This window comes from Pristiophorus japonicus, chromosome 2 (assembly GCF_044704955.1).
Source record: "Pristiophorus japonicus isolate sPriJap1 chromosome 2, sPriJap1.hap1, whole genome shotgun sequence".
Classification (NCBI taxonomy): Eukaryota; Metazoa; Chordata; class Chondrichthyes; family Pristiophoridae; genus Pristiophorus; species Pristiophorus japonicus.
In genome coordinates this window covers 356,604,848-356,620,632 of record NC_091978.1, presented here as the reverse complement: position 1 = coordinate 356,620,632, position 15,785 = coordinate 356,604,848, and the positions used below count along the sequence as shown (strand labels likewise).

The window sequence follows — 15,785 nt, the reverse complement described above, 5'->3', positions numbered from 1 at the left end:
TGTCCTACATTGGTTCCTGGTCCTCAAACTCCTCAGAGTTATCACTCTCTTCATGGCTTTGTCCCTCCCTATGCCTGTAGCTTCTTCCAGCCCTATAACTCCCCTGAAACTCTCTGTTCATCTGATGTTGGCCCTTTGTGCATCTCACTTTCCCCCCCCCCCTCCCCACTCCTCCTTTTGTCTTCCATTGGCAGCTTGTGCTTTGAGCCACCTAGGCTCGATGCTCTGAAATTACCTCCCTAAACCCCTCCGCCTCTTCACCTTCCTCTCCTCCTTTAAGACCGTCCTTAAAACCCATTACTTTGACTGAGCCTCCTAATATTTCCTGTGGCTTAACGTTCAGTTTCTTTTGATTACGCCTCTGTGAAGTGTCTTGAGATATTTTGTACATTAAAGATACTACAGGTACAACGTCTCAAAACTGGCAATCTCGGGACTGAGACCGTGCCGGTTTTCGGATTTTCGAATCTATGGGCCGAATATTCCACGAAGTGCGCATGGACCCGGCGAGGCCTCGCAAAAGTCGATTTTCGGGGCGCAATGCGCAAGTGGCGAAAACCAGCTTTTCCGAACTGTCAAGATTTCTCTGAAGAGGATCCTCCACATCCCCAAAGCCGATAACTAGTCCGGCCCGCTGGGTTTTGGGCAATAATTCTGGATTCCGGACTACTGAATATCAATTGGGATTTTCTCAAAAATGTCCAGCTTTCAGACAATTCCAATTTTCGGACAGCTGGATTTGAGACGATGTACCTGTATACAAATACAAGCTGTTGTAGTATTTAAGAAGGTGAAACTTGTTAGTGCATCAAGCAGGAGGTTCTAAATTACTTTTTGCAATGTCAATGGAACTGATTTTTCTCTCCTTGAATTATAGGGTTCAGTGGAAGGTTATCTATTCAGTACTTCAGGAGCGAAGAGATAATCTAGTTGTTATGGCAACTGGTGAGTATTGGAAGAATAAGTGTGCTGCAATACAGAGAATTGTTTTTCTTATTCATGAGGATCTGTGCGTTGCTGGCAAGGCCAATATTTATTGTGCATCTGTCGTTGCCCTTGAAAAGTGGGCCTTCTTTGTGAACCACTACAGTCCGTCAAGTGAAGATGCTTCCATAATGCTCATAGGTTGGGAGTTCTAGGATTTTTACCCAGCAGCAAAGAAGATACGGCGATATATGATGGTATGTGACTTAAAGGATAACTTGGTAGTCATGGTGTTCCCATGCACCTGCTTCCCTTGCCCTTCTAGATTGTGATGGTCAGGGATTGAGAGTTGCTGCAGAAGAAGCCGTGGTGACTTGATTCAGTGCATCCTGTAGATAGCACACACTGCAGCCACAGTATGCCAGTGGTGGAGGGATGCTTAAACCAGTGAATGGGGCTTGCCAGTCAAGCAGATTGCTTTGGTCTGGTAGATGTTAAGCTTCTTGAGTGTTGTTGCAGCTTCACCCATCCAGGCAAGTGGAAAGTATTCCAGCATACTCCTGATTTGTACCTTGTCAATGGTGGAGAGGCTTACGGAAGTCAGATGAGCCACTTGCCACACAATACCCAGCCTCTAACCTGCTCCATTCTGAGTGTATGGAAGAGAGCCAGTTTAAATACAATATGAAAGTTTCAAATCTTTTGGTGTGTAAAGGGTGCAGTTATGTACAGTAGACAGTAACTGCACTTCTCCACTGCAGGAATGGTTTGGATGTCCTTTTTTGAGTGATACTGTGACCGAATCATCCAAAGATACCATCTAGTGGCTGGCTAGGAGCTATGACAGTTACGATTAGAATTAAAACCTTTTTTTGCCCTCTTGAGCATCCCTGATTGTAATCATTCAATAGTTGGTGGCCGTGCCTTCTGTTGCCTAGGCCCTAAGCTCTGGAATTCCCTGCCTAAACCTCGCCATCTCTCTACCTCTCTTTCCTCATTCGAGACGCTTCTTAAAACTTACTTCTTTGACCAAGCTTCTGGTCACCTGCCCTAATTTCTCCTTGTGTGGCTCGGTGTCAACATTTTTGTTTCGTAATACTCCTGTGCCTTGGGACGCTTCACTACGTTAAATGCACTATAGAAATACAAGTTGTTGTTTTCTCTGTTTTTTTTTTCTCCATCTCTCCTCACCTGACAGCAGTGCATGCAATAGTAAAATCTAACAGTGGGGGGGGAAAAGTGACAATTTACTTATTTAATTTAACTACCATAAAACAATGGTTGAATCCACTGAGCAAGGTGTACTGGTCATTGTTGAGCTGTTAACTCAGATTTTATTCATAACTTGTCTGGGGGTGGAGGGGGGTTATTTGCTGTCAACTGGGCTGGCGGGGTATATTCTGCACCTGGTCTCTGTTCCCCTATACTAGGCAGCAGGATCCTTCTTTCCGTATTCCTGCTATTCAGCCAGTTATCGCTGCTAGAAAGTGCATTTGTGTGGACATTGGATGAGAATAGGATCAGGTTCATCTGTGATTTTCCACCACCTTTTAACCACCCCCCCCAATGTCCCCAATGGGCTCCTGACATTCACTGTTCTGGCTCACTCATGAATAAAGGGAAATTGAGGAAGGCGCCAGATGTCTCCTACAACAACACTAAAAGCAAAATACTGCGGATGCTGGAATCTGAAATAAAAACAGAAAATGCTGGAAATCTCAGCGGGTCAGGCAGCATCTGTGGAGAGAGAAACAGAGTTAACGTTTCAGGTCGATGACCCTTCGTCAGAACTTGCGAATGTTCGAAATGAACAGATTCTTAAGGAGCACTGAAAGGGGGAGGGGAGGAAAGAACAAAAAGGGAAGGTCTGCGATAGGGTGGAAGACAGGAGAGATTAGAGATACAAAAGGGATGATGGGCCGACTTGAGATGGTGATGGCAGAAGTTAGAAAAAGATTAGTCTAGATAGGGTATGAATGGTGTAATAATTACCAGCTGCCATGGGAAACAGAAAAAAATCACTTAAGGTCGAGGGGGGGAGGGGTGTTTAAAAAATGAGGAAAAGGAGCAAAATATGGGCGGAGGTTATGGTCTGAAATTGTTGAACTCGATGTTGAGTCCAGAAGGCTGTAAAGTGCCTAAACGAAAAATGAGGTGCCATTCCTCGAGCTTGCGTTGAGCTTCATTGGAACAGTGTAGGAGGACGAGCACGGAGATGTCAGAGTGGGAGTGGAGTGGAGAATTAAAGTGACAGACAAGATGTCTCCTGCTGCCCGTAGAACTACCTCAGCATAGGTTAACACCTGAAGAAGAAAAAGGCAAGATAGAATGCATCACAATGGCAATGCACTGTACAGATCGCTTACAACTTTTCTGCTGGGGTGTGGTTTGAGAAACCCATTACTTTTCCTTTTTTCACTGAACAGGTTATGGTAAGAGCTTATGTTACCAGTTCCCAGCTATTTACACAGGTGGTGTTGCAGTAGTGATTTCGCCTCTCATCTCTTTGATGGAGGACCAAGTATTACAACTGAGGTAAGTTTATTTAACTTTGTTCCCATCTCTTTTATTTCTTTTCCCTTTCTCCTCTGCTGAAGGACTTCTTGCTGGGGTAAAATTTCATATCTGCAGTTGCTCTCTGGCCAATTCTTCATATCTGAGACCAGACAGCAAATGTTAGTAGATTATTGGACTACAAGGGACATCACAGCCAAGCCTGTGTTCGCCCAATATCCGCATATGTGCATTTCTAACAGGGTCACTGATAATGATCAGTAGGAACTCTGGCCAATTTTTCCCCTCCCAAATCCAGGCTACTGACTCCCATTGTCGTGCTGCTACTTCCATCCCAGTTCAGATCAGCTAACTCTACTGAATGGGGGTCGAACAGAGGACCTTGCAACATACGGACGTATGAAAATGACGGGCAGTAAAAGACCAGCTGGTCCATCAAACCTGCCCCACTCTCCTGATAACTTGGGTATTGTGGCTAGAAACTTCCTCCCCCTGCAGCCATGTAATCTCCTTGGAGAGGCAAATAAAAGAGAAAATCCCAGAAACAATAAGAGAAAAGTTACTCTGGAAAATTCCTCTCCTAACCCCCTCCTCAGGCGATCGAAAGTAGTCCAGGGGATCACATGGGCCATGTGTTATCTATAAAGACACGTCTTCTATATGATGCGATCTCTCCCCCAGTCAGTTCCCTTTTGAAGGAACGCGGAGAAAGAGTCAGCACATACTGCACCAGCCGGAAACGCATTCCAGGGGCTCATTGATCTGGGAAAAGAAGAACCGGCTAACAGCTAGTCTATTCCTATTTTTGCAGAGTTTAAAAGCAGGTTCCTTGGTCCTCCCCAATCTGTCAAACTGGAATAATCCTATCAATTGGAATGCTATCCGGCCCCTTCATTATTTTATAAACCTCAGTCAGCTGCCCTTCACGAGAGGAGGTCACCCCCAATACAGGTACTAAACAATCAGCCCAGTCAAACTGAGAACGAGTGCATCGACCGTTAAATGATGATTTGGTCATCGTTGTTGATGAGCCTGATAAGCAAACTGATGGGCACCTCATGAGTATGTTCTAGGATTTAGAACAGCAACAGGCAGTTGGAGCAATCTGCCTTGTCCCCTTCCTCCATCCACCTCTTCCCCCCCACCTGTAGGTTTATGCTGCTCAAAAGAAAGAAAGACTTGGATTTATATAGCACCTTTCACGACCACCGGACGTCTCAAAGTGCTTTACAGCCAATGAAGTACTTTTGGAGTGTAGTCACTGCTGTAATGTAGGAAACACGGCAGCCAATTTGTACAAAGGTAAGCTCCCACAAACAGCAATGTAATAATGACCAGAAAATCTGTGTTTGTTATGTTGATTGAAGGATAAATATTGGCCAGGACACCGGGGATAACCCCTGCTCTTCTTTGAAATAGTGCCACATGATCATTTACGTCCACTTGAGAGAGCACACAGAGTCTCGGTTTAAAGTCTCATCTGAAAGATGGCACCTCCAATAGTGCAGCCCTCCCTCAGTGTCAGTGTCAGCACTGGAGTGTCAGCCTAGATTTTTGTGCTTAAGTTCCTGGAGTAGGACTTGAGCCCACAACCTTCTGACTCAGAGACAAGCGTGCGACCCACTGAGCCACAGCTGACACTAAAGTGAATGGACCCAGTACCTTAAGCCTATCTGAGTAACTAAGGCTCTTTAAGCTAGGAATGATTCTCGCAACTCTCCGCTGAACCCTTTCCAGGATCACCCACCGTGTGAAGGGAGCAAAACTGGACGCAGTACTCCAGATATGGTCTAACAAGTGATTTGTATAATGACAGTCTGCATATCTCTGCTACTCACCTTGGGCTAGAATTTCCTCTCAGCCCGCCAGCACCCGATTGGGAAGATTACCCCCCCCCCCCACAAAAAATAAAAAAATCCGGCGAGCGATAAACATGGGCCTTGCATCCCCACTTTGGGCGAAAAAGTGCAATTTAGGGTCCATTGGGCAGTTCCTAAACAAAGTGGCCGATAAATTTTAAAAAATCAATAAAAATTTACCCCCGAGGCTGCGGGTTGGGCCTAACAGCAGAAGAAACACAATAAAAATAATTTTTCAAAAAACATCACCTAAAAAAAAAATCAAAAAACATTCCTAAGACACTTTTTAAAAACTAAATAACCACAACAGATTTTTTAAATAATTTGTAAAAAAAACAATCACTAGCCGTTTTCTTGGAGAGCTACTCACCTACCTCCGCTGATCCTCGTGGGTGGTTTTTTAAAAACTCCACTATGGGTCACCGCTGAGCCAAATATCGCGCCAGGACGATCTCAGGACGGTGCATGCCGGCAGTCCGCTCCCCGGCGGTACCTCGAAATTGCCGGCGTAACTCAGGTAAGGAATTTCTTGCTTACCTAATTCCCGCCCACAATGGCCTATACTGCCCAGAAACCGGGCGGTAAGTCATTGCAAATTCCAGCCCCCTGTCTTGATTTTGCAAAATGTGGTTTCTCACTTCTTTTGTAGAATATGATCGGTAATTCAGAAAGAAAAGTTTTTTTTTGACAATGTGATTGGTTATTTGTTGTTTGGAATATGATTGATGAAGTCAAATGCAAAGCAGGAAAACATGCAAATCAATACTTAACTAAGTGTCAGTCTTGATTCAGTGGTAGTGCTCTCACCTGAGTCAGGTGATTGTAGGTTGAAGCTCTGTTCCAGAAACTTGAACACACAAAAATATTTAAGATGGTTTCCATGTTGTAACTTCTAACCGACTATGTCGGCGTTTACCGTCCACGCAAGCAAATTAGGACGGATCAAATTTATCCACCCTGACCCCATATCTCTATCACCTTTTCCTTCATCTACCTATCCAATTTCATCATGCTTGTTGACCTAGTTTCTACCTTGACCAATAACCCTGAAAGTGAATCCCACAGCCCATCAACTCTGTGTGAAGTTTCTCCTGCCTTCTGTTCTAAATCTCTTGCATTTAATCTTGTATTTATGGCCCCTCAACAACTGGAAAAGGTCTGCTTCCATCTAACATGTTCCATCCTTTCATAATTTTATGCACATCATCTCATAATCTGCAATGTTCTAATGAAAAGAAGCCCTGAGTTTTCAAATCTGGCTTTGTATTTGTGTTTCCTCAAACCTGGCAGCATCCTAGTGAATCTGTGGTGCACCCTCTCTAAAGCCTCAATATCCTTCCTATAGTTTGCAGTCTAATACCGCACACAGTGCTGCAACTGAGGTCTTGTTAAGGTTTTATACAGGCTTGTTGTAACTTCTTTGCTTTCATATTCTTCTTGTGATAAAACCAAAATTCTTCTGGCTTTTTTTAATGGCCTTATCAAACTGAAGTGCTGCCTTTAATGTCCTGTGGACCTGTACCCCGAAATCCCTCTGCTCTTTCACGGCACCGAGCTGGCTTCCATTGAGAGTACAATTATTCTTGAGTAGAGTTTCAATGGTGAGGCAAAGGGAGGGGAGTGCAGAAAAGGCTAGAGTCAGGGTGGAAGAAGGCAGTGTTAAAGGATAAAATAAATGGTATTGGCGATGGATAGGCTGAGGGGATTGAATGTCAGCTCTGGGTTGAACAAATCTCCAAGATTTCACATAGCTTGGCTCACTTTGAGTGAGTGGTTGGGGAAGGGACCTGTAGTCACTGACAAGGGAGCAGAGTTTCTGTCGGGGTCCGAAAAACAATGGCTTCAGCTTATTTGGTATTCAGCAGGAAGTTGAGAGTGGACCATGACTTGATGTCAGTCTGGCAGCACGGAGATAGTCATGGGTCCAAGTGGTGCAGAGGTAGGGCTTTGTGTGTGTCAGCATACGTATGGAAGCTGGTCTTGTGTCTGCAGATAATGTCGCCAAAGGACAGCATGCTGATGACTAAGAGGAGGCGGCTACAGTTAGATCTTTGGAGGGCTCTGAAGGTGAGGCTGGAGGACTGAATAGAATAACCTTGTCTAGAATAAGAGTTGTTATTCCTTGTTAAAGGACGGGCTAATGGCTTCATCATCAGAGGTGGTCCCTCGAACGATGATGACTTGCTTCCACACCAAAAGGGATGAGTTTATAGATGTTTCAATGGAGGACCCGATATTCCAGTCCTGAACTCCAGGGGTGGAAGATGCCATTGCGTGGATTTTTTAACATGTGGTGACCGTTGCACATCAGCCACCACATGGGCTTGACAGCGCTAGGCCTTTATCCAGTGGCAAGGGTAAACCAGGACGACTGGAGACCTGCTCTGCTGTACGGGCCTAGTGCAGTGTGGGACTGGCTCGTGCTGCCCCTGAGCCCTTGGCTCTTCTGGGCCCCACGCACACATTTGCCGCACCTCTGCCACGATCTCTCACCGCTCCTCCACCTCAAAACATTCGCCGCACCTCCGCCACGATCTCTCGCCGCTACTCTGCCTCAATCATTCGCCGCACCTCCGCCATGATCTCCTGCCGCTCATCTGCTGTGCCTGGGCCCTGCCGATGTTTCTGCCCACGTTCTAACCGGCGACCAGGACCTTGATGACGTCACCCAGTCGCCCACCTCAAAGTCATCGCACACTTGGGATGACTCGCACTGGAAGTTGTAGTGGCATGCTCCAGCTCTTTGTACTCCCGACCTGCGATGGTGTTCTCTCGCAGGTAGGGGTGGCCCATGTTTAATGGCTTAAGACATCTGAGGCAACGCTGTCGTGTAATGAAGGCATTAGCTGCACCAGTTGTCAGCATTTGTCATCCACAGTCATTGCTTCTGCTTGACGATGTAGCTAATTAAATAAACTGTATTAATGCAACAAAATGGCTCACTATCCCCGTATCTGATGTTCTTTTGTAGCATGTCCAACATAGCAGCTTGTTTCCTTGGCTCTTCCCAGTCGAAAGATCTTTCCCATGAACTGACAAAGTAAGTATGCTGCCAGTGAATTCTTATGTGTTCTCCTTGTGACGTTAAGCTGAAGAGAAAACAACACCAGCCAGTTTCTCTTTAATTCTTGGATGATATGTAGAGATTAGAACAAAGTTTTAAAAAAACCCGCAGTTTTGCTTTTGAAAAAGTTTTATACAGAACTTTACATTGATGAAAAACTAAAATTATTGCCAAGTCTAATCATTTCTTGGTAAATTAGCATTTATCTTTTGAAGCTATTAAAATGTTAAAAAATTGCTCCCATCTCTCTATATGTAAATTTGTGATGATGTGGTATTTGTGTAGATATTAGCAATATTAAAGGAATGATAAGCTGATGCAGGAAGTCACTGCCCTGTACATTTTATGTTATTTTTCCCTGTTTGAAATACTATGTTGCAACGACTTGTTTTGTCTTTGAAAAACACCTGCAGTTAAGTGTATGTTACTTGTTGCTTTAAAATTAGTTTTGCATGAACTCCTCATAATTTAACTTCGGGGGGTGGAGGGGGAAGAATCAAATACCCATGTTCCATTCTTTTTTTTAAAACGACATCGACACTTGTCATATTTGTTCTAGGAAGCCACACATTTTGAATTTCCTCCTTTGAACAGTACTCATTCAGTACTCAGTCAATGTGTAGTACCAGTGTCAGTACATGCTTGGTCGCTATATAAGGCGGCTGCTTCACAAGGAAACAAAACCACTTACAGCTGTGATTTTAATTAAGCAATAATCAAAGCCGATCTGGCATGTATGATGGCTGCATTTCTTGGCTGTTATTTCCATTGTTTTGTAAATTATATCACTGTTCCAAAACTCCGAATATCAGCGCGAGCTGAGCTTCATACAACATTTGCAAGAACAATTAGCCTATTTCATTGCATAGAAACATAAGGGGCGAAATTCCCCTGGGGGGGGCGGTAACCTTCTGGGGCCGGGACTTTTAAGTGCCCGGTGCAGAAGTCCCGCCGTGGAATTGCCCTTACCGCCCCTCAAAGGAAGCGGAGTGTAATCTCGCGAGCTCCACTTTGGGGCCTTAACCGGGATGCTACTGGGTCGCCAGCGCAGCGCGCGACTGGGCCTGAAGCCCAGCACCCAAGATGGAGTGCTAGACTGCACGATGGCGGCCCGGACCATGCTAGGGCAAAAAAAAGATGTCGGCCCTGGGTGCTGGCGCCCTCCCCTTTAACGAGTGCCCCGAGAGCGGATGTCTTCCAGCTTCGTGAAGCTGGGGTTGACATCCGCTCGTGCCAGCAATTTCCCCCGTGGGTCGTTAAGGGGTCGGGCGGGAAGGGGTTGTTTCGCACGGCCATGAGTTTGCGCGATGGCCTGGGATGCCTCCGCAAACACCCGAGCAATTTCCCGGGAGGCAGTAGCGCTTCCCCTGGATGAAAGTGTCTTGCCCCTGGAAGCGCTAACAGGGCTATAAAAAGGGACAATTTTACCTTGATAGAATGTGACATCACAGTAGGGGGCCATTCTTCCCATCGTGCTCTTTGAAATAGCTGCCCAGTTAGTCCCACTCCCCTGTTCTTTCCCCATAGCCCTGAATTTTAAAAGTTACTATTGAATCTGCTTTCATTACCCTTTCAGACAGTGCATTCAAGATCATCATTACTCGCTGCATTTAAAAAACATTCTCATCCCTCTTCTGGTTCTTTTGTCAGATATAAAAGAAAATGCCAAGATATTCTGAGTGCTTTATTTTAGTATTCTGTAAACACTACAGTGAAATAATAAAAACAAGAGCAAGTAGGAATGATAAATCAAAACAAGGCAAATAGGAAATGCTGAACACTTGTAACACTACAGAAATGTTCGGACCAAATGGACCACATAATCAGCTAACAATAATAAGGTGGAAGAGCATGGCAACATGCTGAAAAATGCTTAGCTTGTTACCAAATTATGAAACGCCAGTAGAAATTATAGAAAGGGTTTAAAGGTTGATTGAAATGGACTTGCTATGAAGAGTAACTTTTAGGGCATAGCATATTGTGAGAAAAGATTGTTTTAAAATGACTTTATATTCTGTTTTAATCTTTAGAGGTCATTTCAAAGTTGTCTACATGACTCCTGAATTCTGTTCAAGTTCTATTTCGTTACTCAAGAAACTTGATGACAGCGTTGGTACGTACAACCTAATTCCTTTCATGAGTTTTCAAAGTGCACAACAAAAACAGAAATATCTAATTTTTGGGATCTGATGGTTGTTTCATTGCATGTACTGTAGTTCGGAAATTTTAATCATATTCGGTAAAGGTATGTTGTAACTCCGTTCCAATATTGCCAACTGTTGTCATGAGTGACTGATGCCTCTCCCCACATCAAAGCTAAAATTTTGATTTTAGGCAACTGAGTTGGCATGTTTTTCCCTAATATTGTAACTGGACAAAGGTCATATAAAGTCAACAACATTGAGCCATGGAGTGCAGTCAGGATGATCTAAGCTGAGAGCACTGTATGTTTTCTGATGGGTCTTTCATTGAACATTGCTTCTAGAAGTAGTTCAGAACATAGTTTGCATTAATAGCCTGTTAAAGTAGCCACACTGCCTTGGGTAGTATAATCATCTTCCGCTGCAAGTGGGGAGTCAAGACCAAGTGTTGTCTTCAGGTGATGAGGGTTGGAAGGATGGAGGATAATCGGATCAAATATCCCATTTTAAAGTCATACATTTTGGTCCTTATTTTGATGTACTTTGATATATTATTATTTATAGTTAAATACACCCTCTTGTTATCGGTGACGTTGTAGTGATGCATGTTTTGATTCCCCCACCATAATGGTGTCAAAAAAAAGTGTGACCGAAACATGGCAACAAGAAATGCATGCAGATAGGAACAGGAGTAGGCCATTGAGCCCCTCGAGCTTGTTCCACTATTCAATGAGATCATGGCTGATCTGTGACCTAACTCCATAGCCCTCCTTCTTCCATATGGTCGTTTTCTTTGGAGAGAACCGTTCGATTTGCTTGGGTTGCTACTGTCACTGGAAGGTCGTTTTAACGACACGTTCGGTGTCCTGTGAGACGATATTAATTGTGATCTAAGAGCTAAGATCACGTAACAGGGTGGGCCACAAGAAAGCTGTAATCATCCACCCTTCCATATCCCTTAATATCTTTCGTTAACAAACATTTATAAATCTCAGATTTAAAATGAACAATTAATCTAGCATCAATTGCCGTTTGCAGAAGAGAGTTTCAAACTTCTGTCACCCTTGGTGTGTAGAAGCGTTTCCTAATTTCACTCCTGAAAGGTCTGGCTCTAATCTTTAGACTATGCCTCCTAGTCCTAGACTCCCCAACCAACGGAAATAGTTTCTCTCTATCTACCCTATCTGTTCCCCTTAATAGCTTGAAAAGTTGAAAAGATGTAAGATTTTTAATGTATTATAGGTAGCTCTATAGCCTCTGACTGTAGTCAGTGGTGAAAAGTTATGTGCTGCACCCAAGTGTAATGAAGAACCCAGTGAAGGTGGTGTAATAAGATCATGGATTCATACATCATGGAAGGAGGCCATTTACCCCATTGTGTCCGTGCCAGCTCTTTGAAAAAGGTATCCAAGTCCCATTCCTCTGCTTTTTCTCCCCAACCCTGCAAAATTTTCCTTTTCAAAGTATATATCCTTAGATGGATGCCACTTTATCATGATCCACTTCAGCTCATCAGTTTCAATATGAGGTGACTGATTATTATTGAGCTTGGGATGTATCTATACCCAATTAACCCTAGAAATGTCAAGGGCTACTCTACTGACTGTGCTATGGATCGACAGAATCTCTTCATTTCAAGGCCATGAGATTGAGGGCATCAAAAATGGATTGGGTTGTACTTGTGCTAAATTGACAAACAGAGAACAGGCTGACATGATCAAGATTTTGCATCAGATTCTTACTCACAATTTTCACAAACTTTAATGCAGTCATCAGTAGAAATATTTGTCTGTATTAATCGTGGTCTGACTTCCCTTGATCGGCACAGTTTTATTTCTTACAGCTCTGATGTAACAGCGCTTGTTAACACTCTATGCTAGGAAATGCTCACCTGTTGACCAACCTAAAGGGGAGAGCATTACTGAGAGTAAGAATGTATGTTTCTTCCCAATAATCTCCATTGGAACTGGTCTGAGAATGACTTCAATGTCTGCTCCCCGGTCATCTAAAATACACCTTTTCAGTGCTGCTGCTTTTTTTGCGCACTGAATGTTTGCAGTGCATGTACTCCAGAATGGTGTGCTGCATCAATAGATACTGAATGAGAAGGGCCAATGTTGGAAAAGCCAACACGATTTTAGATTCCCAAGATTCAGTTAACATAAATAAATGATGGTGAGTATTAGTGGCATCTCAGTGTCGCACAATGTTAGGAAGTCACATGCAAGGTTTCCCATGTGATGAATTCTGATCTTTAACAGTATTACCACAGAGAGTCATTGAGCAGCTCTCTCATGGGGATGGAAAGAGGGTTAATTAAAGAACCAGCCATCCCATCCCAATTTTGTGAACTCTTTGTTGGCTTTCAAATGAGTGGAATTGCTAAAGAACTGTGAGTATTTCTCCGCATGCCCTCTCATCGAGGGAAGGCACATGGTGTGGGAACAGAGGCAACCTGTCTTTTTGACCAGTAACTAATTTGCAGTGTTACCCTGTGTTGAAAGTTATTCATTAAATATTGCACACGTGCAAGCAGTTCAATATATTTGTTTTTTTTTAATTTACTGCCAGGTATCACCCTTGTTGCTGTGGATGAGGCTCACTGTATCTCCGAGTGGGGGCATGATTTCAGAAATTCATACAGAAAGCTCGGAGCTTTAAAAAGTTTTCTGCCGCAGGTGAACTGATAAGTGTCTTTGCCAAAAAAAAACTTTTTTCCCTTAAGAAAATAAATGGTAATAGTGAGTCGATAGTAACAAACTATTGGTTAGATATATAGTACTTTGGCACAACTGTTTTTTACAAATGTAATTTAACACACTATATCCACGGCAAACGAGCCAAAGTGGGCAGAGGAAACGTTGCAAGTACACCCTCAAAGCTTCCCTGATAAAGTGCGACATCTCCACTGACACCTAGGAGTCCTTGGCCAAATACCGCCCTAAGTGGAGGAAGTGCATCCGGGAGGGCGCTGAGCCCCTCGAGTATCGTTGCCGAGAGCATGCAGAAATCAAGCGCAGGCAGCGGAAGGAGCGTGCGGCAAACCAGGCTCCCTTCCCCTGAACCACTGTCGGTCCCACCTGTGACAGAGACTGTGGTTCTCGTATTGGACTGTACAGCCACCTAAGAACTCATGCTAAGAGTGGAAGCAGGTCTTCCTCGATTCCGAGGGACTGCCTATGATGATGATTTGTACAATGAATGGTCATTCATGTATAAGCTGCAGTGATAGGTTAGTGCATTAGGTTAGGAAATGCTTATGACACAATCACAAAGTAAGCAATTTGTGTTGCTTCCATTTAACTTCTAATTATACATTTAGGGCTAGAAGGACATGGAAGTATGAGTGTATGTGAGAGTTACAGAGGCTGCCTGGAGGAAGACATTGCAACGTTCACTGATTAGGGCTCAATGTTCTTGACTGATTAAAAATTTTAACTGTTTCCCAGTTTTTGTCTTGTACAGTGCACATAAAGTGGCATTAATAAGAGAAAGAATGAAGTCTTAAAATGCGCTTAATTATTAGTTTTGTACTTCAAATTTGTAGTGTTCACTGTTTGCATAAGGAGTCCCAGGAAGAGTAGGTGCATTAAAGGAAAGTTTAGATTGATGTTTATTTAATAATTTTGAAACTTCAGTAGCACATCATTTCTTCATTTCTGTTTTTAAAAAAAAAAAATTTTTACACCCTGCAATTGTTTGACTTTGTTATTATAACTATTGGATACAGGAGGCTGTACCAGCAGCCAAGTAATTGAGTTCAAATCCTACCATGTCAAGCTGTAAAAAAAACCGTGGGCTGGCAACATAAAAATGACCAAGAAAGCTGTTAGAATATCAGCAAAATGCAACTAATTCACGAATGTCATTCAGGGGAGGAGGGACCCTGTCGCCCCTACCTGGTCTGTCCTACGTGTGACTTCAGCCCCACACTATTGGCCCAAGTTTCCACACGATAAAAAACCGGCGCCCCTCCGAGCTGGGCGCCAGTTTTTCGCGCCTAAAACGGCACCGGAAAAAAAACTCACGATTCTGGAGAGCACTGCAGCTCCTTGTCTGTTTGGCGCAGCGCCCAGGGGGGCGGAGCCTACACTCATTTTTGTACTATTTAAATTATTTTTTTTCCTGCCGGCAACGCTGCGCGTTGGAGCATTCGCGCACGCGCAGTGTGAAGGAAACATTGGCACTCGGCCATTTTTGTAGTTCTTTGTAGCTGTTTAATTTTTGAACATTTTTAAATAAAAGCACATTGCCATCAGCACATCAGCACTGAGGCTTCCTGCAGCCTTCTCACTGTCTCCTCCCCGCCCGCCCGCCGTCTGGAACGTCTTCCTCCCCCCCCTTCCCGCTGCGTTCGGGCCCGCCCGCCGTCGGGAACGTCTTCCTCCTCCCCCCCCTGCCATCGGGAACGAACGAACGAACTTGTGAGGCTGGCTGAAGCACTTTCACACAGGTAGGAAGATGGTTTATTTAATCTTTTCTTTGCTTATAAATGTTTATTCAGGTTGGATTTATTTGTATAATATTTGTATAAGTATAAATAAGGATTTATTGTAGAATTTAATGACTTCCCTTCCCCCCCCCCCCCCCATCTCGTTCTGGACGCCTAATTTGTAACCTGCGCCTGATTTTTTAATGTGTAGAACAGGTTTTTTCAGTTCTACAAAAATCTTCACTTGCTCCATTCTAAGTTAGTTTGGAGTACGTTTTCACTGTGGAAACTTTCAAATCAGGCGTCAGTGGCCGGACACGCCCCCTTTTGAAGAAAAAATTCTGTTCCAAAGTAGAACTGTTCTACCTGACTAGAACTGCAGAAAAAAAAATGTGGAGAATTGAGATTCCTAAGATAGTCCGTTCTCCACCAGTTGTTCCTAAAAATCAGGCGCAAATCATGTGGAAACTTGGGCTCTATGTGTGCTTGCCTTTTAATGCACCCAGGGCAACTAGGAGCGAACAATAAATGCTGCCTTGACCGTGTCACCTACATCCTGAGAATGAAAAATAAATGTTCGTGTTTAAATGGGACTGTTTTACTTTGTTAATGTGATCATTTATGGTACTAGATTCCAGTTATTGCCTTGACTGCCACCGCCAGCCCTTCAGTCAGATGTGACATCATAGAGAGTCTGAAGCTGGAGAATCCTCGGGTTGTCTGTACTACTTTTGATCGACCAAACTTGTATTTAGAAGTTGGCAGTAAATCTACAGACATTCAACAAGACTTAAAGCCATTCTTAATCAAAAGGGAGAAGTACGTATTGACTTAAGTTGGTCAGATTTGTA

General features: G+C 43.7%; 1 protein-coding gene across 5 annotated transcripts in view; it reads left to right on the top strand.

The window, feature by feature from the left end:
- wrn (WRN RecQ like helicase) overlaps positions 1–15,785 on the top strand; it is a 139,334-nt gene that overhangs the window by 56,283 nt on the left and 67,266 nt on the right. For all 5 annotated transcript variants that reach the window (XM_070872508.1, XM_070872521.1, XM_070872503.1 and 2 more), the window contains 6 exons: positions 878–945; positions 3,351–3,459; positions 8,269–8,337; positions 10,392–10,474; positions 13,074–13,180; positions 15,566–15,753. In XM_070872508.1, the coding sequence (XP_070728609.1) occupies positions 878–945; positions 3,351–3,459; positions 8,269–8,337; positions 10,392–10,474; positions 13,074–13,180; positions 15,566–15,753 (624 nt within the window). The remainder of the gene's footprint in view (positions 1–877; positions 946–3,350; positions 3,460–8,268; positions 8,338–10,391; positions 10,475–13,073; positions 13,181–15,565; positions 15,754–15,785) is intronic.